Source organism: Rhincodon typus, chromosome 18 (genome assembly GCF_021869965.1).
Source record: "Rhincodon typus isolate 14 chromosome 18, sRhiTyp1.1, whole genome shotgun sequence".
Classification (NCBI taxonomy): Eukaryota; Metazoa; Chordata; class Chondrichthyes; order Orectolobiformes; family Rhincodontidae; genus Rhincodon; species Rhincodon typus.
In genome coordinates this window covers 5408801-5433287 of record NC_063349.1, presented here as the reverse complement: position 1 = coordinate 5433287, position 24487 = coordinate 5408801, and the positions used below count along the sequence as shown (strand labels likewise).

Here is a 24487-nt window from a genome sequence, read left to right as displayed (position 1 = left end):
TCTTTCAGGAATCACTAGAGTCAGGTAGGGTGCCAGAGGATAGAAAAATTGCTGATGTAACATCCCTGTTCAAGAAGGGAGGGAGGCAGAAGACAGGAAACAATAGGTCAGTTAGCCTGACCTCGGTCATTGCTAAGATTTCACATCCATATTTAAGGATGAGATTGCAGATAACTTGGAAGACCATGGTAAAATGGGAATGAGTCAGCGTGGCTTTGTCAAGAGGAGGTCATGTCCGACAAATGTGTTAGAATTCTTTGAGGAGGTAATCAGAAAATTAGACAAAGGAGAGCCAGTACACGTGATCTATTTGGATTTCCAGAAGATCTTTGACAAGGTGCTGCACAGGGGTCTGCTAAATAAGATAACAGCCCATGGTGTTAGGGGCAAGGGATCATGTGGATAGAGGATTGACTGACTGGCAGAAGGCAGAGAGTGGGGATAAAGGGGTCTCTTTTAAGATAGTTCCCGTGACAAGTGGAGTTCTGCATGAGTCGACATCTATTCACATTATAGATTAACAATCTGGATGACGGAACGGAGGGCATTGTTGCTAAATTGCTAAATTTACAGATGACACAAAAATAGGTGGAGGGACAGGTAATGTTGAGGAAGTGGGGAGGCTGCAGAAGAACTGGCTAGGACAGTGGGCAAAAAAGTGGCAGATGGAATACAATGTGGGAAATTGTGAGGTTATGCACTTTGCTGGGAAGAATAGAGGTGTAGACTATTTTCTGAACAGGGAAAGACTTTGGAAATCTGAAGCAGAAAGGATCTTGGAAGTTCTAGTCCAAGATTCTCTTAAGGTTAACATGCAGGTTCAGGTGGCAGCTAGAAAGGGAAATGCAATATTAGCATTCAGTTCAAGAGAGCTAAAATATATCAGCAGAGACGTACTGCTGAGGCTGTATAAGATTCTGGTCAGACCACATTTGGAAAACTGAGGCATTTTGGGTCGTGTATCTCAGGAGGGATGTGCTAGCATTAGAGGGGGTCCAAAGAAGGTTTACAAGAATGATCTTGGGGATGAAGGACTTGGCATATCAGAAGCAGTTCAGGATTCTGGATCTGTACTGAATGGAGTTTAGAAGGATGAGGGATGATTGCATTCAAACTTATAGAGTACTGAGAGGCCTGGATAAAGTGGATATTGAGAAGATTTTCCAGTAGTAGGAGACACTAGGATTGAGAGCACAGCCTCAGAGTGAACGGACGACCCTTTAGAATTGAGATTTGGAGGAATTTCTTCAGCCAGAGGATGGTTAATCTGTGGAACTCATTGCCACAGAGAACTGTGGAGGCCAAGTCATTGATTGTATTTAAGACAGAGATAGATAAGTTCTTGATGGTTTGATAATCAAGGGTTAAGGGCAGAAGGCAGGAGAATTGGGCTGACTGATAGCCATGATTGAATAGCAGGGCAGACTTGAAGGGCTGAATGGCCTAATTATACTCCAACATTCTTATTATCTTACGGTCTAATATGAACAGAGGTGGAGATCAACCTTTTCTACCCAACTTCATAATTTGTGTAACCCTCATTTGTCTTATTTGCAAGCCTGAAATGTCCAGATCTTTCTAACCTCTCCCATAACTTAGTTTTCTTGTATAATGTTAATAGATATAAAACCAGGGAATCAAATAAGTAAAAATCTTTTATGTTTGAGTATTCAGTTTTGCTCTCCACCTCCTTTGAAAATGCACTCTACATTTTCTTTCCCAAAGTTGTTGCATACACAGAGAATTACTTTTAATGGCATATTACCTGATCTTATTTATGGTGTTCTTTAAAGAAAGAATGCACTTCTTTCAAATACATTTTGCCTGAATAGCAAGACATAGCTGTTCTCAAAAGCACACTGAAAACACTGCTCAGTGCTTTTTCTAAAACAGGTCAAAGGACATGTTTCTTGAGAGGTTTAGAATGTCAGAACTTGAAATCAGAAACACACATGAAAAATCATAGTTTGTGACTCAAGCTATAAAATCACAAAGTTAGAATAAAATGTGAAGCTGGCACAACACTATGACTTTCATGCCTAGATTCTTCAAAAGATTTCAATAAGCAGAAGTAACAATATACTCTTACAGAATATCTCGCACACTTAAGGCCTGCCTCAGAGCAGAAACAAATCTATGTTTACTCTTTCAGCTTACTCACATCTTAAGTGTTTTACATTTCAGTATCACACTAATTTTCAGTATTTTCAGCAGAATTTAGCACATTCTAGTCTAGTAAAAGTAATTTGGCACCATCACTCTGACAACTCTTGTTGCTTGAGCACTATTCAATGGGAGATGGACCTCAAACAATGCATGCTCAACAAAGCTCTACTTGAGGCCAAGTAATGTACATCTCTTGCCAAGGAGGCTCAAAACTAAACATATCACAAGCTACAGCACTGCCTTGGAAAGAAATTGGACCCAGGTCAAGTGTCATTGAGGGGATTACCATTTTGCATTCATTATGAAAACAAATGCAGTTTAAGATCTAATGAAAAAAGTCTTCAGTTGTGCCAATAAGATTTTACTTAGACAAATGATATAAATGGCATCACGATTTAACTGGGAAGACTGCACTAATAATTGAGCCCCACAGGCCATCACAAAATGTGTAAATACCCGATTAAACCATCAACATGACCAATTTGCTTGATTGCTATTTAGGACAAAAACAATTCACACTATGTCTTGTTATTAAGAGAAAAACAACTATTTATTGTAAACACACTTAACTTTAACAATCAGGAGAAAAACAATAGGGTTACTAACCTACTATACAACTTAAACTACACCCCTTTAAAAAATCCAAATTCACGCACACTCATTCACGATTAAGACAGACAAAAAACAGACAGTTTAACACAAACATTACAGATGGAAAGATAGAGACAAGGGAAACAAAATTCTGAAGATCAAAAGTCTAGATCCCAAAAGTGGGCTAAATTGTCTGTCATGGTTCTTTTTGATTTTAACAATGGCCATACACTGTAGTCTGTAAAGCAATGGTAATTCTTCATTTCAATAGTTGATCCAGGCTTTTCCTCATATTAGAATTCCTTATGCTTCTTGGTTTTTCTATGCCTTTTTGATCATATAGAGAGAAGAGGCGGGAGACAGACAGAGAGACAGAGAGAGAGAGAGAGAGAGAGAGAGAGAGAGAGAGAGATGTTCTACATTTGAGCATCTCTGCACTGACAGATCTGTAACAAACTGCAGCTCGATGAGTCAGGCAGTTTTCACATAACTCAAAGACACATGGTACCACTCTGTTTCAAAGTATCCTCTCACTGCTTCAAAAAGTAACGTTGTTGTGCACAGCCAAAAACTTAAATTTTCCCAAGTTGCAAAGTTCCTGGTATTCAGCTATGCAGCGGTGTCCAACTTCCATTCCAGTTTATAATCCAAAAATGAAATATGTATAATTCCGTACAATAGATGGCACTAATAATAAATATTCTATTACACTACTGAGCTGATCATGGTCAGTTAATGTGGCATGGTTCTGTCAAACTGGCCAAAAATTTCAGGTCTTATTAATCTAATTGATTATTTTTGAGGAGTTTACTAATAAATTGGAAAAGGGACAGTGGGCCAGATTCTGCAGTCAGTAGCAAAGGATCAGCACTTATCCTTCACCTCGCTGACAACAGCCTGCAAGTTTCCAACACACTTTTGAGTCCTGTTCTTATTGGATCCACTGTGATGCCCACCACATGGCATGTGAGCAGGATAAGAAATTGCAAAATTCTTCAACCATAGTGAAGAATCTTCACAGAAAAAGACAAGTCTAAACCAAGAAATAAAAATTAGCTTTTGATCGAGTACAGAAAACTGAATAGAGATGAAATTAAAAGAGAGATGGATGAGACAGTAAAGGTTTAAAAACATTGAAGGTATTAAATTTTTGTTTATATTAAAATGTTTAGGTCAACCTTCAAACCTTTGAAAAGTTATTTCAAAGATGGAGGTCGACATACAGTTTATAAATGCACAATAGCTGGTTTTGGTGGTTGCAATCTTGATGTAAAAAGAAAGATAACACCAGCACTTCAAACTAAATCAGTATTTTAATTAATTAAATAATTCCACAAGAAAATTTTGAACAACATTCATGAAATTTTAAAAATTTTCAAATTAATCATGCACAGCATCCAACACAGGGTTCATCAAAAGCAAATTTGGCAATGGCATTATAGTCAAGGATCTGGCTCAAGATTAAATTTAGTATTTTCAGTTTCAGAATCCTCTCTCCGCAATGAGTTATCTTCCTCCACATGCATCAAATTTGAAAGCAACCTAAGGACAGTTTGTGTATCAATAGTCTCTTATAATTTCAAAACCATAAAACAGCAAGCAAGGCACCATTCTTCTTGAAAATTTTTTTTTGTCTCAACCAATCAACTATTCCATTTGATACAAACCTGGTTCCTAATTAGTTTGTTGAGACATGTCAAAGGGTTAAACTACAGACGTTAGATCCTGTGGTATAACTCCAAATTGCATGTTATTTCTTCACAGCTTCCTCTTGATCTTATTGGCTACTAATAAGTTGTGTTATTTGCACAGGCCACCAGAATACCTACTCCAACACCATGAATTATGCACAACATCATTGCATCCTCATCTTTCAAACATTTTCATGGACTTGCAAAAAAACTCCTGCAGGAAACTGTATGAAGTTAGAAAATGACCATAAAATTTAATTTTATTCCATCAGCCATGTAGGCTAGTACCACTGTGAATGTGTCCTCTCGCCCTGCAGTTTTCATTAGAACATTTTCAAACTTCTTGATTCTACAACTCAGTTGGAATATCAGGATATAGGGTCGTTCCATCCAGGTTGTCAATGCAACAATAGGTATTCATGTTTTGCTGCCATCTGATGAAGAATTGTTGGAAACTGGTAATTTTGCATCAAAGTCTTTTGATAGTTTCTGAGATAATCTCCACAGCACTAGACATACTTATTCCACAATACCAATATACCAAGTAACTGTTTTACTGAAATCTTTGTTGAAATAGAACGTTATTTGCTTCACCTAAGTGTACATACATGCGCTGCATTTCTGGTGACAATGTAATCATTTTGACAATCTGAGAAGATTAATTCCAATATGTATGTTTTAGGATCAGGACAGTGGCTAGTCCCTATTCTCATGGTACGTTTGGTCTTGGGCATCTTCTCCAGGATAGATCCTTCCTCTTTGCATTTTCTCTTGAGTTTTTCACCAATTCCGAACTCCCTTGATGCAGTTAATATTATGTCAGCTGATGATAATGCTGGACAGGTCATATCCCAGAATGAAACTGGACTTACTGGATCATCTATTTATTTTTGTAATTGGTCAATCACTGACACATATTGCCATGAGGCTGCAGATATCCATTAACAACAGGGCATAAAAGTTTATCACTAAACAAGGCTAGATATATACGCTACCATTAGAAAGATCTAAACACAAACATCCAAATAAAATTTCACCTTGCTTCCGAATACCATTTGTTACAATTCAATTTCAGAAATATCACTCTTTTGCCAGCTTTTCAAATGCTTACTTAAGGGTCATGTTTTAGTTTATTCCCCTCATACACTGAGACTATGTTTTACGATTTCTTTCTGAATCTGCTGTCAAGAACCTTTCATAATTCTGATGGTGTAAACATTCTCTGTTCTAAAATCCTGAAGAGCACAATCAAGCTCTGCTAGTTTAGAGGCTTCACTCATAGCACTGAAGTGCACCATTCCTTCTATAAAAACAGCCCACATCTAGGTCTGAACCCTTTCCAGGGAACTCTTTCCAGAGTCAGCTGGTCTAACATTAGGCGGCATCAGCCTAGCAATGAAAATCACGTCTCTGGATCAAGTATTTGCCTGGGTACAAGATAGATACATGAAGCTGAGATTTTCTCAACTCCCATTATCTGCCCCAAAGATGAAAACCTGACCCAGACAGATACAGAAAGAGTGCAATCTGACATAAAAATTCACAACTAATGAAGTGCTCAGTGAAGACGTGATTGATGTGTGAGTGTATGCAAGAAGCACCTTTCCTTTCTCCTCCATCTCCTTTACCTTGTTCTTGAGGCTGCATTGGCAGCAGATTTCATGTCTTATTAATCTAATTGATTATTTTTGAGGTAATGGACAGTCCTCCATGAGGTTGAAGGCACTGCCAAAGGTCATGATCACCAAATGTGCTGATTATATTCTCACAGATTGCCATGCTGTTGACAAGAATGATAACAGGATCCATCCTCAGCAGAGCTTAAAAGCGTTAGAGTGTGGAGAAGATTCTCAGGCAATAGTTTAGCAGCAGGGGTAGGAAGAGGAGAGGGAGAGGCCATAGAGGCTCACAGTCTCCATGGCAACTGATAGCAGGATGGATGAGACTCAGACTCCATAACAACTGACAAGAAATCACCAGAAGAAAAATCTCAACCAGGATGGAGGATGGATTGCTGCCTTTCCAACCTTCTTTCTCCCCAGTTCAAAATTTATTTATAGACAATAGTTGGATCTTCTTTATTATTATTGGTAGGGAGAAGAACAACGTTGCTGGCCACCTCCCATTTCTCCTTCCTTAAAGGCTTGATTCCTCCAATAATAGCCTCACACATTGCTGCCCTAAACACAGATTTCCTGCCTAATTCAGGAATGTTAAGGCCAATATAATTGTACAAACTCAGTACAGACAAGGGTCGCAAGCTAGAACCTTTCGACTTATATGACTCATTACCATAAGGTAGTAAGGGCGTTGAATTACCATAAGGTAATAAGTAGTAAGGGCGTGGAATGCCCTGCCTGCAAAAACAGTAGACTCGCCCACTTTAAGGGCATTTAAATGGTCATTGGATAAACATATGGATGATAATGGAACAGTTTAGCTTAGATGGGCTTCAGATTGGTTTCACAGTTCGGCGCAACATCGAGGGCCGAAGGGGCTGTACTGCGCTGTAATGTTCTATGTTCTATGTTCTATAACCAGTTGGTTCAGTTAAGAGAGCTCCATAACCGGTTTTATTTGCAAAACATGCCCCAATATATGTCATTCACTTGACAGCTTGATGTGATAAATTTTGGACTGAATGCAGGTGTCAAAAATTTTGAACTAGTCACACTATTTGAGTATTAACAGTTTGCCAATGAATCAGTTAACGTATTGTATGGCCTCACCAATTTTAACCTGAGCCTGATGGTCTGGCACAGATAGAGCTGGCTGGAGGGAAAGGATGAGTGGGGCGTTGCCACTAACAAGTGCAGATTGAGTGAGCGAATTAAGCACAGCTGGTCCAGAGAAAACAACGGAGCCGGCAGTTACCATGAATGTGAGCTCTTGTTTTGATTGGAGAATCTGGAATTGGACAACAAAAAACACAATGCAGCACAATAAGTAACAGATAACTTGCTTCTAAAAGTTTAATTTCAATAATAGGTTTTGAACATGAAAAGCACGCCTTGATGAAATAATACTCTAGAGCACAAATTCTTCAGAACGTAACTATAAAATAGCACATAGAATCAGAAACAACCTTTCAGACAGAGAGTATTTGTGAATTTAAGAAGTAACTGAAAGCACTATTATGAGATATATTTTGAAGTCATGTGTATTGCACTGATCTTTCACATAACAGCCCTAAAAAGGCCAGTTCTGAGGAAGGGTCACCGGACCCAAAACATTAACTCTCATTTTCTTCACAGATGCTGCCAGACCTGCTCAGCTTTTCCAGCAACTTCTGTTTTTGAGCCGCAAAAAGGAATACCTTATCATGCTACTTATTCCAAAAAGAGTTCCAAACCCAGTATTAAAACAACCACTATTTTGAGCACAGTAAGAGCCCATTCACTACAGTGTAATTCTGGGGACTAACAGACAATTTTGATCAGAACATTTGGGAATATCACTAGCTCTTCCTCAAGTAACTGCTTTTGAATTGGAGGAAATAGATGGTGCTAGATTTGGATAGGGTTTATTCCAAGGTTCTGTGCTGTTCTTGTTATATTATGGATTAAACTTGCGTTAGGGATTGGGTGAGCATGAGCACGAGCATCTTAACTGTTTTTTGGTTATTTATTCAAATGCAAACATTTTTGGCAAGGTCACATTTTTTTTTCCCTTCTCCTAGTCCCTTGGCAGAACATCACCTTTCTTCTTGAACCACTGAAATCCATATAAAGGAACTCCTGCCAATTCTGTTAATTTGCAGATTAATTTGCAGATGACATAAAGGAGATATGTAACAGCCTCTAGAAGGACAGACAGGTGAGCCAAAAAGCCATACATAAAGAACTTTGGATAAAAATGAATACTCGTTCACTTTTAAAAGAGAGATACTAAACATGTGGGGGATTAGCAAAGAAATCTAGGTGTTTAAACAGACAGTTCCCTGAAGATTCAATGTAAAGCCAGAAAAGACTAACTGTATTTAATATTCATACACGAGTGCTTAAAACAAAAGAATGAAGATCTATCGATTTAAAAAGCAGTTAAACAATTCAAGTACCATCTACAATTTTGGCTGCTACAATATAAGAGAATATTTAAGCAACAGAGTGCTTTCAGCATTGATTCAACAAGATGGGAAACTTCTGCCGTAAGTACAATCAAGATACTGGGATCTCTTCCATGGGAGCAAAGAGGAGATTCAGTAAACTTTGAAAATTATAAACAGCTTCAATAAGAAAGAACATTTCCTTCGTTTGGAGGATGACTGACAGAAGTGGGAAATCATTAATAATGTCACAAGCAAAGAAGAGAGGTTAGGAAACACTTCTTTAGTCAAAAGGTTGTTGGAATGTGTGATGTTTTACCAGAGGAGCAAAGATAAAGGTGGAAGCTATCTTTCGTAAAGAAATTAGTTTTGAATTCTAGTAAGGGGCAGTAAAAGTCCAAATTGCCTTTATCCGTTGGTGTTAACTATGATACTGTAGCATACCTGAAGAAGGAATACTTCTCAAAAATATTTTTAAGTAGAACAAAACTGCAGAGGCTAAACAGGAAATAGTTGTGGAAAATTGAAGATAAAGTCAACAGCTTTGAACGCATCTACAGAAACTGAAAAATATATTTTTTTCCTGATTTAGCACAGGTACAATAATTAGACAAACAAAAAATTTCAACAAAAAACTGAACATTTGAACAGTAAGGCCAAGTTCAAGTCTCACCTGCTCCAGAGGTATGTCATAATACATAAGAAGAGTGAGGGAGATACTAACTAGGGTGCGGCAAGATGATGTGGAGGTGGGTAAAGGTAGATGGGAGGAGAGAGAGAGAGAGATGGGGATTGGACAAGGAGAGCTAGACAGGAGTGCAAGCGAGGACGAGAATGGGTGGAAAAGGGTGAGAGAGGGGCATGTGAGGGTGAGGTAGTAAGGAGTGGGAGAGGTGTGAACGCAAATGGACAAAGAGAAATCAGACAAAGAAAAGGCCAGGGCCTGGGAAGACCCTAGGGAGTCAAATACATTTGAGACTATGTTCACTGAAGTCAGCAGCGATGAGGATCCAGGTACAGATCAGACAAAATTTTGCTTGTGGAGCCCAGAAGATCAAACCTGCTTCACTTGGTCCAAAATGAACCCTAAAAATAAACTGTTAAAATCATATTTTTGCCATCTTCTTCTTTTGGAACAGTCAGGACAAGGTCAAGGCGTTGTGGGTCAACCTACAGGATGTGGACTGATGCAGTTCAAGAAAGCAGCTCATAGGCACCTTGTCAAGGGCAATTAGGGTCAGGCAATAAATGCTGGTTAGCAGTGACATCCAATTCCCACGGGCACTGGGATATTATAGCCATAACTGAAACATGCCTGAGAGAAGGGCAGGACTGACAGCTCAACGTTACAGGATACAGAAGTTACAGGCATGACAAAAGTACAAGCAAGAAGGGGGAGTTGCCTTTTTGATAAGGGAGGACGTAACAACAGTGCTTAGAGAGGATTTTCTTAAGGGGTTAGCAGATGAGGCCATATGGTTAGAACTTAGAAACAAGAAGGGGACGATCCCTCTGTTGGGATTGTATTATAGACCCTCAAATAGCCAGTGGGTACTAAAGGAGCAGATGTGTAGAGAGATTGCAGGTACTTGTGCGAATAACAGTGGTATTGGTTGGAGATTTCAATTTCCCCTGTATTGACTGGGCCACCGAGTGAGTGAAGGGCGCAACACTGGATCTCCTCTTAGGAAACAAGGTCGGGCAGTGACTGAAGTGTCAGCCGGAGTGCACTTTGGGTCTAGTGACGATAAGTTTTAACATAGTTATGGAAACAGATACGACAGGTCCACAGGTTAAGGTGCCAAACTGAAGGAGGGCCAATTTTGGGGGCATTAGGCGGGATCTAGCAGAGGTTGATTGGGTGAGTCTGTTTGAAGGAAAAGGAATGACTGGCAAATGGGAAGACATTTAAAAGTGTGATATCAAGAGTCCAGGGACAGTATATCCCTGTTAGGGTGAAGGGAAAAGCTGGCAGATTTAGGGATCCCTGGCTGACAAGGAATATTGAGGCTCTGATCAGGAAAAAGAAGGCAGCATAGATTGGGTTTAAGCTATTGTGCTCAAGTAAATCCTTAGATGACGATAAAAAGTGTAGGAGCACGTTTAAGAGGGAAATCAGAAGAGCAAAAAGAAGGTATGAGATGGATCTGGCAGATAAGCTTAAAAATAATCCCAATAAGTTCTATGGCTATATTAAGAGTACAAGGGTAGCTAGGGAGAGAATACGTCCCCTTAAAGATCAGCATGGCCGTCTACGTGTGGAGCCACAGGAGATGGGGGAGAATTTTAATGAATGTTTCTCTTCAGTTTTTACTGAGGAGAGAGTCATGGATGCTAAGAAAATAAGGGAAACAAGTGGGGATGTTTTGGACTGCATGCATATTACCAGAGAGGTGGTGTTTGCAACATTAAAGCGCATTAAGGTGAATAAATCCCCTGGGACTGATCAAGTCTATCCTCGGATGTTGTCGGAGACTAGGGAAGAAATTGCAGAGGCCCTTGCAGTGATTTTTGCTTCATTTTTAGCCACTGGTGAAGTTCCAGAAGATTGGAGGGTGGTGAACATTGTTCCATTGTTTAAGAAAGGTAGCAAAGACAGAAACTACACACCAGTGAACCTGACATCAGCGGTAGGCAAGTTATTGGAGAGGATATTGAGGGACAGTATCAATCAATCTTTGGATGGTCAAAGTTTGATAAGGGGCAGTCAGCATGGATTTGCGCAGGAAGTCAAGTCGGACAAATCTTTTAGAGTTTTTCGAAGAGGTAACCAAGAGGATAGATGAGGGTAGGGCAGCAGATGTTGTCTTTATGGACGTTAGTAAGGCCCTTGACAAGGTCCCGCATGGCAGGCTAATCATGAAAGTTAGGTTGCATGGGATCCAGGGAGAACTAGCTAACTGAATTCAAAATTGGCTTGATGGTAGGAAGCAGAGGGTAATAGTTAAAGGCTGTTCCTTAGACTGGAGGCCTGTGACTAGTGATGGGCCACAGAGGTCAGTGCTGGAACCTTTGTTATTTGTTATTCACATAAATGATTTGGATGTGAATGTACAAGGCATGATTTGTAAGTTTGCAAATGATACAATATTAGAAGGTTACATTGATAGTGAAGAAGATTATTGAAAATTACAGAGGGATCTTGATCGGATGGGTAAGTGGGCTGAGGATTGGCAAATGCAATTCAATACAGATAAATGTAAGGTGTTGCATTTTGGAAAGTCAACCAAGATAAGACTTATACAGTAAATGATAAGGTCCTGATCAGTGGTGTGAAACAGAGGGACCTAGGAGTACAAGCACACAGCTGAAAGCGGTGTCACAGGTAGACAGGGTGGTGAAGAGGGCATTTATCATGCTGGCCTTCATTGGTTGAGGCTTTGAGTATAGGAGTTGGGACGTTATGTTACAGTTGTATAAATCATTGGTGTGGCTGCACTTGGAGTATTGTGAACAGTTTTGGTCACCCTGTTATGGGAAAGATATAGTTAAACTGGAAAGTGTGTAAAGAAGATTTATGAGGATGTCACCAGGACTAGTATGCCTGAATTGTAGGGAAAGTTCAGCCAGGATAGGACTTCATTCCTTGGAATGCAGAAGAATGAGGGGTGACCTTTTTGAGGTGTGTAAACTCAAAGGGCATAGATAGGATGAATGTATATAGTCTTTTTCCCAGGGATGGGGAATTGAAAACTAGAGGGCAAAGGTTTAAGGTGAGAGGGGAAAGATTTAGGAAGGACCTGAGGGGCAACTTCTTCATGCAGAAAGTGGTGCATATATGGAATGGCAGAGAAAAGTTGTTGAGGCAGGTACAATACCAACATTTAAAAAGCATTTGGATAGGAACATGGATGGGAAGGGTTTAGGGAGATATGGACGAAATGTGGGCAATTGGAACTAGCTGAGTGGGCACCATGCTCAGCATGGACCAGTTTGGGCGAAGGGTCTGTTTCTATGCTGTATTACTCTATGTCTCTATATGAGCAATAGATCACAGGATGTTATTGCAGTTTACTTCAATGTACAATATAGTTCAAACAATGAACCTGAACTTTAAACTCATATTGTACTAATAATTCCTCAGGTCTAGATATGTTGTGGTTACCTGAAGTTCCACATGTCGTTTGAAATGTTGACTCAGTACATCCTTAATTGATTGGACCACATCCTGCAGTGTCGTCACCTTGTTAGAGAGCACTGTAGAATAAAATATATGCATTAAAGTATCACTTCTCCATTCAACAACATTCTGTATTTCCACTGCAGATGTTGCATATGAATGGATAAGATTGGACTGATTTTCTTTGCCTTAAGTCAACAACTCAAACCAAAAAGTTAGAAAGCTAATCCTCAAAATAAACAATGATAATAACTCCACAAAATGAAGCATGAAATTAGTAAAGAGACAAGAGAAAACCAATGCACTACCATTCAGTTAATAATTTTTTGGCACCTGCAGCACTTCCACAGGAAATTATTTCCTAAATAGTATATGATTAACTTACTCAAAAGCATCCACATGAACTGAAAACAGAATGTAGATACACACCATCTAAAGCTAGATATTCACCTCAACTATGGCTCCAGTGCTTCATTTAAACACTTCTGACAATGATATAGCAATGCAAAAATGTAATCCAATTGAATTTTTGGAACAGCGAGTTTTGTTTCTTCCTTATATTGACAGAAATCACACCATCACATTGCATGTCGCTTTACCATCTTATAAGATCATCCTGAAAACTGTCTGCAAGATCTTCAGAAAGGGCTTCCAAAAGTGACAGCTGAGATCATAAATGGAGCTGCAAGCATAAATCTGGGGTTCAGAGATAACCATGGCTGACTCCCACTTCCATGCCTCTCACTGGCCTTCTTCTCCCTGTTCCACCTCTCATTGAGATGTCACAATAATGTTCAAACTTGAAATGGGGTCACAATGGGAAATGATTTGGAAAGCACAGACTTAGAAATTCACAAACTTTACTTGGGAGGAAACATTTTTCACACAAGATTTTTATGTACCAGGAAGGTTACCTTACTCATCCAATTTCGCTGACCTAGGATGTGTCCAAATTTGTCCAGCAAAGCATTTAGTTGCATTTTAAATTATCTTTCAAAAGTTGCTTTGCTCCTTCATAGTAAATAATGTAGCTCAAAATAGTGCTCTGAAATAATAATTTGCAGCACTGCCACTTTATTTCAATCCAGTGTCAATTTGGTCCACGCACCTGAATCGGGTTTTAGGTACAAGCTCAACTCCATCAGAACACAGTCAAGGCCTATACTTAATTACAAAACTAAAAGAAACCATGTTGCTGAAAGTGTCATCTTTGGTAAGATTAGACACTGTAGTGCCATAAATCTGTTCGTTATTTTCAGTGGACTGTTAACATTGGTTAACAATACACTTTCCAAACAGAGATAGAAACTTTATTGGTTCTGAAGATAAAAGAAAATTCCTACCTTTGTCGGATTGCTGATTATGTGACCACAAAAGAAGAAATCAAAGTAATGTTTAGATATAATGGGTGGAACTGTCCCAGTCAGGAAGATGCAGCTTTCCTTATGTGCCCAAGCCTAAATGACACTAGTTCAGAATCCTAACATCATCCCACCCTCTGCCAGATTTCACCTGAGCTGCACTGAAAACAGGGGAGAACCCCTATATCACTGTTGGATAAGTGATTAAGATATTCAAAATAGATTTACCTGAATTCAAAGCCCAGACAGTATTTCCAACATATCAACAACTCTCCAAGGTAACTGGATATAGAGCTTCTTCAGCAAAACTAAAGATCTGCAGAGTTTTTGATCAATGAAACAGAATAGCAACAGCCATAGCCAAGTCAGAGGCTACTGATTAAAATAGTTTTTCTCTCAGAGGGTGCTACCATTGCTTTGCAGGTGATTGCCAACTTCCCAGAAGTTACTTAACCTGTCTGGTATTTGACTTACGTTCAGCTGTACTCCTCCTCGCAGTCAGATTTGAAAGCATGGGAGCAGTTTCTATTGCTCAACCATGCAAATCTGAAGAAGAGCAAAAGGACCAGCAGCACTTAACACTAACAGCACTGGCAACTTTCTCCTCAGCCAAATGCATTGTTCATTTCCTCTGCACAATGAAAATGAGCACCAGCTAGGAGGCAGCAACAGCCCAACACAGAGATCCATAGAAACAGGAGCAACTCTCTCAACTTGTTTAAGTGTCAGTATCTCACAACTGACAGCGGTAGCCTCCAGAAAGATTTGCTTCTCAATGGAGCACATGGGTGTGCACTTTCAATGGCTGATAAGATGGTTGTCAAAAGAGGCTAGTTCACGACCCTACCCATTACAATGCTCAGATCTCTGCCTCTCACACGCTGTGTGCTTCCATCTGCAAGAGAAGTGTGAGTGTTCATATTGGCTTATTGTCCTTTCCTTCCCCTTCATACATATGTGGAGAGTGACTGAGGTGAGGTTGCAAGATGGCAAAAGGCTGAATGAGTGATGGCTGCTTTTAGGAAAATGAGATGTGAGAGCAGAATAACTGCAGCTGCAAGGCATGTTATCCTGAGGAATTCTTGTGGGACTATGTTGGAAAACATAACAGTGCTGGACTCGGCATGCGAAGGTGTTATACTGCTCATCTCAAATACAGTCTTGGAGTCCCAGATCTTCTTAGTTTACTGTTCCAGTATTGTAGGGACCGTACTTATTCTTTTGTGTTTGGTCAGTTCCATCCACAGATGCTCGGTTAGAACTAGTGTCCTCTTAGTCTAGTGCTTGGGAGAGCTCACGGCATATCTCAGCTGACTTCAATTAACAATCACTGACATAAGTCACAAACCTGGAAGAGGGTGCATCATAGATTATCCTGGGTCAAGATATGTTTTTGTGGATAATGAGCAGCAAAGTACACAATGGCTCATTCAAATGCAATGACCAAGCACACATCCAATCCAAAAATCTAACACCTTTGAATAGGCACTGAAAAGATTCACCCTTTTCCTTTTGATATGACAATTGATTTAATAGATGGAACCAGCCTACCTCCTGGAAAAAGTAAACACCATAAAGATGCATTTGTGCCCATTTCCTTACACATTTGTTACATTAGCCATTCCTGAAACTGGCATGTCGAATGAGAACAACCTGTTTGTTTTCAATTGGCTAGAAAACTATCAATCAATCATGAAAAAAATTACAGAATAATATCCAATTCATCAATACAACAGGCAGCTTCCTTCTCCTAAACTTCAAACCCAGGTTCAGGCAATAGTCATCTGGAGAATTCACCATACATTTAGATCAATCTACTAGGACTGTTACATATTCTACAAGACCTTAATTTGATTCCTGGAAGAGCATGCAATGCAAAAACATCTCAGGAAAGCACAATCTTATAGGCACTCTTTATTAAATATCTATCAATGTAATTGTGGAAGGAATCAAAACGGGGACAGAAAAGTAGGACACCTAAGCATGCTCACAAGCTAGCGCTAACCGCACCTGGTTCCAGTTAAGCGCAGGAAGTTCTAAACCGCACCCAGGTTATGTTGCAAGAGTTTTAAGCAGATGATCTACTGATAAAACGTTATTTTGCTAAATCAGAATATGATTGGTCTATTGTGTTGCTAAGACTTGAATTCAAAATGTAATTGGTCAATAAATGGGACGCCGATTCGTATATAAAAGTCTGATTGCAACTGCCGGTATCTGACTCGCTATGTTGCGATTTCTACAACTCGCTCGCTGACTCTCCTTGTGTGCAAGTAATAAAGAAAGCATTGTACTATCATCTGACTGTTCATTTTGACAGTAATTCTTGGAGGTTCCACCGAATGCCTGACTCTTTGGTTTGGAGCATGGGCCTAGAAACTGTATCTCGCCGGTAAACGAACTAGCTGTGGCAAAAAAAAAAGTGGGGACGTTTTCCTCTTTGATTTGTCTTACCAGCGAGAATCAGGGTTGTGTCCTCTGTACAAGTACAAGGCAAACCATCGACGATAATACAACAATACACCAGGGGTTACAGTCCCCTAGATGAGGGGTTAAAGACCTTTGGGTTAGGAGTTAGTTGTCCCCTAAATGGCATATGGGGTTGGAAGCCCCAAGATATTATAAGATCAGATGTTTATTTTGGGAAAAATTGGGTTAGTACTAAAATCAGATTAAAGGCTTGTCATTGGAATGGGAGATGATGTCTCTAATGAGGCGCACCTTCAGAAAGAGACACCTTCTAGCATATATGTATGTTCATTCTGGGCCCAACTCAGGTGAAATTTGTGGACAAATGGGTGAAGTGGACACAGAAAACTGAGAAGCCAATTCCACCTATTGGCACATTTATTTGTGATTGAATAAAACAATTAGCAGAAATTTTGGGAAAAAGGAGGAAAAAGAAACGAGAGAGAGAGAGAGACAGACAGACAGACACCAGCTATTGATGCTGCGTTCGCTGAACTAAGTATTAACTCTTTGTGGTCTGTTTTGAATGCACCTTTGTTTATTGGTGGTTAAATGTTGTCTTGTGTAATTTTTGTGTTTTCATTCCCTGGAGCTCAACATATCACCTAAGCTCCTGGGTAGACGTAGGGGCTGGGCTACTTTTGATCATCCTCACTATCTTCCAACAGTTGTAACCCAGTCTTGTCGACCCTGTAGCCTAAGTAGGTCGCTTGAGGAGTCTGGAACACACATTTTTCCTTCCTAGCATATGCCTGCTTTGGAAAAATGCCTTAGGACTATAATTGAAGTTCTCGAAGTGTTCCTTATTAGTGTTCTGTTATTCAGGATGTCATCCAGGTAAATGGTGATCGGAGGTAGACCTTACAAAATATTCTCCATCATCCACTGAAAAATTGAGCAGCCTGATGATATGCTGAATGGCAGTCTCACCTATTGGTACAAGCCCTTATGGATATGAATTGTAGCATACTTCTGAGAATCCTGGCCTAAACACAATTGCAAGTGTGGCTCATGTCAAGCTTTGTGAAGGAAAAACAGTTTACTATTAGTTTAAACTCCACATAAGGTGAACTGACCCATTGGGCTTTAAATCGGTATGGCCAGTGTTGCCCATTCTGCAAACTGGACTCGTAGTATGATTCCTTCATTTTCCAATCTTCTAAGTTATGCTTCTTCTTTTGCCCGTAAGGCAAATGGCACTAGGCGGGCCAATCAGAATCACAGATTTGCAATTCCTGGCCAACATGCAAAGTTGCTTTGGCTCCTCTCATAGTCACAAGACCTGGCTGGAAAGCTTCAAGTATTTAACTAGAACTTCACTCAGGCAGCCATTTTCTAATTGGAAAAATGTTGAGCCAATCCAGATGAATCTCTTGCAAACAATTTCACCCCATCAAGCTTCAGCCCGAGCCTTTTACTACACTCGCTGGTAACCAAACCAGCTGCCTTTCACAAGACTGCAATTAATGTTGTACCCTTAATCTGCAAAAGTTCCATGGTGTAGGTTCTCAGCGTAGCTGAAGTTTTGCACAAATTTGAGGGCTGGAGTCCAAAGCAAATTTTGTCAAGAACTGGTTCTGTGATCACTGATATGGCCGTACTGGTAACCAACTCCATTTTAACCAGATGGCCATTTAACCAAATGTTTATCTTGACTGGTTCTAATTTGGATGTTGCCAAGTAATTTAACTGTTCCAAATCAGATGCAAGTGGAGTTTCCAGTATATGAACTCTCCTGGATGCCCTCCTGGATACAGGCCTATGAATTATCTTACTCCATTTAATTCTAGTAGGACTCTGTTCCTGTCCCAAATCTGCATATCAACAAAAATTACAGTTTCATCAGGCAGGATTCTCAAGAAAATTGTAATCGTTTGGCTCAGACTGGGCTTAGTTTTGAAATTTTGCTGTGCACTGACCTAGAATTACTCTTATCAGGACTTTTCCTGAGTGGAGTTCAGGCAACTGCAGAGCCTAAGTGCTACTTGCCAAGCTCCGGCGGACTGGTGAGTGTGTCCACACCCACTGGAATACCTTGCAACTCATGTGCTTCACTTGCGCATTTTCCAATGATAAAGCCGGTTTTAGCGCTTGTTTGAAGTCCAGTTGAGCTTCAGCCAGTCAGTGCTTTTGTGTAGTCATATCATTAATCCCGAATACTAGACGGTCTCGAAGAATCTCATGAAGGGTTAAAGCAAATTCACAGGCTTCTACCAGTCATCTCAACCTAGTCAAAAACCTGGTTCTCGAATTGCTGAGTAAAAACAATAATGTCTCAGAATTACCTAGAGTACTGTGTAAGGTTTCAACCACCAAACTTACATAGGGCCAGCTCTCCGTTGCATTGGAAGAAGCTCATAAATGGCTCACTAGGCTAGTACTGGGACATGGTGATTTTACTTTGAGAAATATTTGAGCAGGTTGGGCATATGCTTATTAGAGTTTGGAAGAATGGGAGGAGATCTTATTGATCCATGAAATTCTGAAGCTGCTTAACAGACAGGATGTTCACGTCATAAAGGAATCTAGAACGAGGGGGGCACTATTTATATCAAAGGAAGAGGTCTCCAATTTAACAGAGAGATGAGGAGGAGTTTCTCCTCCCAGAAGATCTGTCTCCCAGTGAATAAGGCAGATTAGGTTATTGAATATTTCAAGGCTAAGTCAGACAAACCTTTGACTGATGAGGGAGTCAAGTCAGGTAGGAAAATGGGCAACAATAAGATCAGCCTTGAACTTACTGAACTGGTGCAACAGGCTTGAAGAATTGAGTGGCCTGCCCCTTCTGATATTTACGTTCTTATTCCCTAACACCTCTTATGATTTAAAGTTAACCTGAATCTCTTACAATGATAGCTGCAGTAGATGCTGGGTATCTGTGGGATATTAATCTAACCTGGAAAACAATTACACATGCAAATGAGAAAGACAGTGAGCAAAAATGGTCTGCAAACCAGGGCATGGAACAAAAGGTGGCACAGATGCAAGCTTATCCTGGAGCAATATCAGGCACGGCCCCACTGCAGAGGATTTAGAGAGGAATCAGGATTGCAGTTACCAATGGGACAGCCTTCTTTTCCTTTAGATCGTTGTTTTTATTGCTCCATTCTGATCATTTGATGTGGCTCAGGAGATCCACTATGGCATGGCAGTTTCTGCTGCATTTGCTACAGAAGAAAACAGTTGACTGAGGAGGTGTTCGATATATTGACTTCTACTTTCTGTAGGCCTTCTTCTCAGCTAAGTGAGCTTTTTGTTTCTGCTTGCCCCTTCCCTTCCAGGGATCACACTCCAAGTTTCAAGCATCTATTAAAGCTGATATATTATGATGGGTCAGCACGTTAACAGTTGGGATGTTACCGGACTTGAGCAGTGTTTGACCAGTGGGGCACATCGCCCCCCCCAACCCTATGCCAATCAAGTTGGGGTAATTAGATATAACTGCTTTCTCTCATGCTGAGTTAGACTGTGCAATAATTTCATTAACAATCTCTATAAAGTAGGGGGAAACTGTTGCTACTGAATTTTAAGTCAGAGTTCAGTTGGTGCTCATGAAATTCTCAGATTTAATACAATCCAAAGAAGCTTTGTCTTTGGAAAAAGATGCCCAAATCAGGCTGGAAGCAGAAATGATAAAGTATCATAGAAATTCTGTGGGCAGAAGGAAAACCTTATCACAGGAAAGCAACAGAATCCATTCAGTTTATAAAGTATAAAAACACAAAAGACATTTGCATCAAGTCAACACAGAGAGTAGGCTGGACAGCACATACAAAGATTCAGTGCTATGGAACCAAAGAAATCTCACAAGCACAAGTATTACCCAGCTATTAAAACAAAGCTACAGTGCCTTTAAAACTACAGGTCATTTCCCGATCTATAGAAGACAGACACATAAATAGAGCAACACAAAATCAAATGGCTACTCAGCAAAGAAACACAATATACAGTTGGCGGATGCTGGAAATCTGAAATAAGTTCAAAGTGCTAAAGAAACTCAGCAGGTCTGGCAGTGGAGCATTTAAACAAAGTCAGCATTCTCATTTACAATTTCACCCACAAAAATACTGAAAATATAATCAGAATGAAATTCCTGCATACCCATCTGATATGGCTAATATATCTAGTAGTCTATATAAACTGAGTCTATTCAATCCTTCATATGACATACAGAAATTAAAATTTAAATACGATACAAATGCAATTCGTGCATTTAATCAGAACCCTACGTAACTTTGAAATGTTATCATGCTGCAGAGAGTGGCATGAGTGAGCTGAGTCCTAAAATAAAGATCTAAGAAGGTTGATTACAAACTATGCTCTAAGGAGTGTCTTTTGGCAAATTTGTCAGAACATCTATATTGTTCAAGATCATTTTTTTTGCCTATTGGAGTAGATGGAAAATTTCTAAACCAAAGGAATTGGTTCAAAAAGCAAGACTGACGTTGATCAGGGTTATTTCTAACTTAGTCAAGATACAACAATTCAAAACAATTTGGAGTTCTTTCAAATATAATTTTAACCATTACCTGCTTAGTGATTAATGTGCTTTCTTGCAGTTTACTGTAAATCTATGGTTACTGGGATAAATAAAGTACCTTTTTCACATGGATACAAGTCTTTGTGCAAAACTGAATTCAACACTATCTCTGAAACTCTACTTTGCAATTATACTTGCTTTACATTGACTAAGCAACTTAACTCAAGATGAACAAAGCCTCTTCATCTAGGTTTAACAGTACATTCAAACCTGAAGTATTGAGCTGAAATACCTACTTACCTGCTGTCACCAGGTAGGAATTAGGATCATTAACTTCACACACAAAATTCTGGGCTGTTGAAGAAACTACTGTTCTGGTAGTTGTGGGGTAAGTGGGTTTCGAAGCTGTACTGCTGACAGCCTTTGTTGTACTGCTATTATAAGGGGTAGCTGTGGGATTGTCCATTTGGATTTTGGTGATTGGTACAGTCAAAATTGTCATAGGAGTTGGATCTGAAGAGTTTCTAACTGGTGGGGGAGATGGCATCAGTAGGAACGAAGTAGCAATCCAAACTGTCTCTGTAGATGATGGCAAAATATCGGGAAAAATATGCAGTAGGGTTGAAGTGGAAGAATAGGGCAGATCAACAGTGGAGCTTGGAGTAAGCCCAGTGTCTGTGGTGATCGCAACTGTGGAAGCCAGAAAACGTGAACTGGTTAGAGTGCTGCTCTCTGTGAGACTTGATTCAAAAATAGATGGCATTAATGTGGGTTGTATTACTTCAACTGAAGGTGACAGTGACTCAAGAGAAGGTGTCATTTCTAAAATACTATGAGAATAGGCACTGTTGAAGGAAGATTCAGAGTCTACGGCATGATTCATATGGTTAGCAGATGTTGCCAATATATTCAATGTTGTGGGTTCTGGCTTTAGAAAAGAAGATTCCAAATTTGAAGAACTCAACAAATTTTCAAGATACATTGTCTCAAACACAGAAAAACTTTTTAGCTGTGATTCAGATGCATTTGAGTATTCTGTTGCTGGAACAGCACTCGTTTCTGTTGACAAAGCATTTATCAATGAAGAAACCAAATCCAGAGATGGTTCTAGGATGCTGGTCAGTTCAAAGGATTGATTCGCTAAGAACTCTGGTAAGTGTGTAGTCACTGTTGAGGGGTAACTTGCATTTTCGTTCTGAGATAAAGTTGATTTCAGATACTCGCTAGCTACACTGAATTCATCAACTGAAGGTGCAAATGCCAGGGTTTCTTCCATCAGCAGTGAAGGACTAACTGTGCTAATATCAAAATTATCCTCAAAAGATGAATATAATACTTGATTTACTGGATAGATAGTTGTAGGGCTATTATTGTACAACGTTAAGACTGTCAGTGATGGCACAAACGAAGTTCTTAATTTTGAAGAAACTGTTGAAACAGGTCCAGCTAGGAAGTGGGTATCGTAGGCTTCAGATTCTAGCAGTTCTGAATCAAATGAATCAAAGACCAAACTGGATGACAGAACAAATGCAGCTGTGTTTGACAAACTGAAAGGCATAATTTCAAGATCATCACCAGATCCAAAATCATTAATCAATGACTGTGTGAGAAGTAAGCTAGATGGAGAAACTAAAACTCCATGAGGAGAGAGGGATGTAAATACGGGAGTGGAAAGCAATGGCACATTAAACTCAGTCAGTATCACTCCATCCGCTACTGCATTATTGTCAACTAAAGCAGCATCAGCAGATATTGGCAGGTGAGGTAAGTCAAATCTTGAACTTGCTTCAGAAACCAGCTCTGATGTTAAAGTAGCTTTGATTGGAGTTTTAACGTGATGAACCAAAGATTCTCCAGTGATTTTAAACTCTCTTTTGCTACTGAGGAATGCAACATTATTTGAGGTTGAAGAAATCTCATTTTCCTGAGTGAAATCTTCTGTATGATGAGAAAAGATGGTCTCCGTTCTATAAGATATATCATCAATGTGACTTAGCAGGTCTGTTTCACTGTACTCCATGTCTAAATTTGCCATTGCTGTACTTATGGCAGGTTGGAAAGCATTGCTGACTGCAACTGAAGAGAATAGAGGAGTTATAGGTTCAAATGACTGTTTGCTCGATGGCAGAATAGAAAGGTCCGAAACTGTTCTAAAGGATAATGGATAAACCAAGACGGAACTTGAAAGATGCAATGAGATCGCAGGTTCTGAAGATTGCCCAGTGGCACTGTTTCTCAGAAAGCTAAATGGAATTACTGATGAAGATGATGTTGGTGTAAGTAAATGCAGTGATGTAATTGGCTGGTATTCTTCAGTGACTGTTGTAATTGATTCTGACAAAAGGGTGACTTGTGAGTTATAAATGGTTAAAGATTCAGAGGAATCAGACAACACAACCTTTCCTGACCAAGTCTGATTTTTTACTTGCGTAAAGGTCTGTTCAGAGTTTAGTTGGATTGCTGCTTTTATGTTCAAACTTGACTGCAAGGCTGATTCCACAGAAGTACTGCTTATTGTGGCTCCCCCATTTTGCTTTATTAAGGCAGAATCCAGTGTGCCATTAATGTCTGGATTTTGCTTGTGTATCCTGCCCAACAATGCTGCATCACCTGAAAAGTGTTCATCTGTGAGAGAACAGAAAACAATTGTTAAACGTATTTTAAGCAGATATGAAACATTCAACACGCAAAGATATTGGAATGAGCTTGTTTTCATTATTGCTAAAATTATCAGTAGGAAATTTGCACAAAAAGGTCTTGAATGCAAACATTCACCTCCTGCTTTCATGGGTTAGTGTACAAATTCAACAGTGTTAAGTAATTCAAAACATTTGTATGCACAGCAATTCTGAAGTCACAAACACAAATTAAAGTAATTGAGCATTTTCAAATTTTGCACGGTTGTGCTGACATAGACCAGCTAGGGTCTTCTCTGGTTTCAGACACGGTCTTAGCAGAGTCATGATCGCAAAAATGCAGACCAGCAGGACAGCACAAAGGTCCAAATACAATCCAAGCATCAGAATCACCTTGTGGGGCTGTCTCAATCAACATCAGCATCAGTTTTAAAGACTTCATCGTCATTCCCACTGCAATGCAGATGTTATATGTTACATAAGAAAAACATTTACAAAAACAAAAAGAGAAAAAAAAAAATCAGGCAATCATCGTTACTGAATTTACCCACTTAGGAGTGCTTATAGTAATATTATAGTAAGGAGAAGAGACACCGAACAATGTGGGGAGAAATTCCACATAGTTATCACCAGTGATGTGAAGCAAAAATATGTTGATTTCCCTAAATTTTGTCATTTTTAGTCTAACAAAAAGATGACCATGAAACCTATTGATTATTAAATAAACCCAACTGGTCTTGAACATACAGGACCCTAGTTTTACACCAGTACTTCCCAAACCTACACAAGAAGATTGATTCTCAGTGAACTTCAAGCTACTTAGGACGTACAGCGAATACTGACTGTTTTGCCACTACCATTCACTTTTAAATTAATTCTGTTGCACTGATGTTAGGATGGGAAAAAGAATGTCAACCATGAAGAAAAC

The 24487-nt window shown here is 39.6% G+C and overlaps 1 protein-coding gene across 2 annotated transcripts in view; it reads right to left on the bottom strand.

Annotated features, from left to right (window-relative positions):
* si:ch211-1e14.1 (UPF0606 protein KIAA1549) overlaps positions 1-24487 on the bottom strand; it is a 195600-nt gene that overhangs the window by 89987 nt on the left and 81126 nt on the right. For both annotated transcript variants that reach the window (XM_048607972.1, XM_048607973.1), the window contains exons 2-4: positions 21224-23548; positions 12599-12690; positions 7178-7355 (exon numbers count right to left, since the gene is read on the bottom strand). In XM_048607972.1, the coding sequence (XP_048463929.1) occupies positions 7178-7355; positions 12599-12690; positions 21224-23548 (2595 nt within the window). The remainder of the gene's footprint in view (positions 1-7177; positions 7356-12598; positions 12691-21223; positions 23549-24487) is intronic.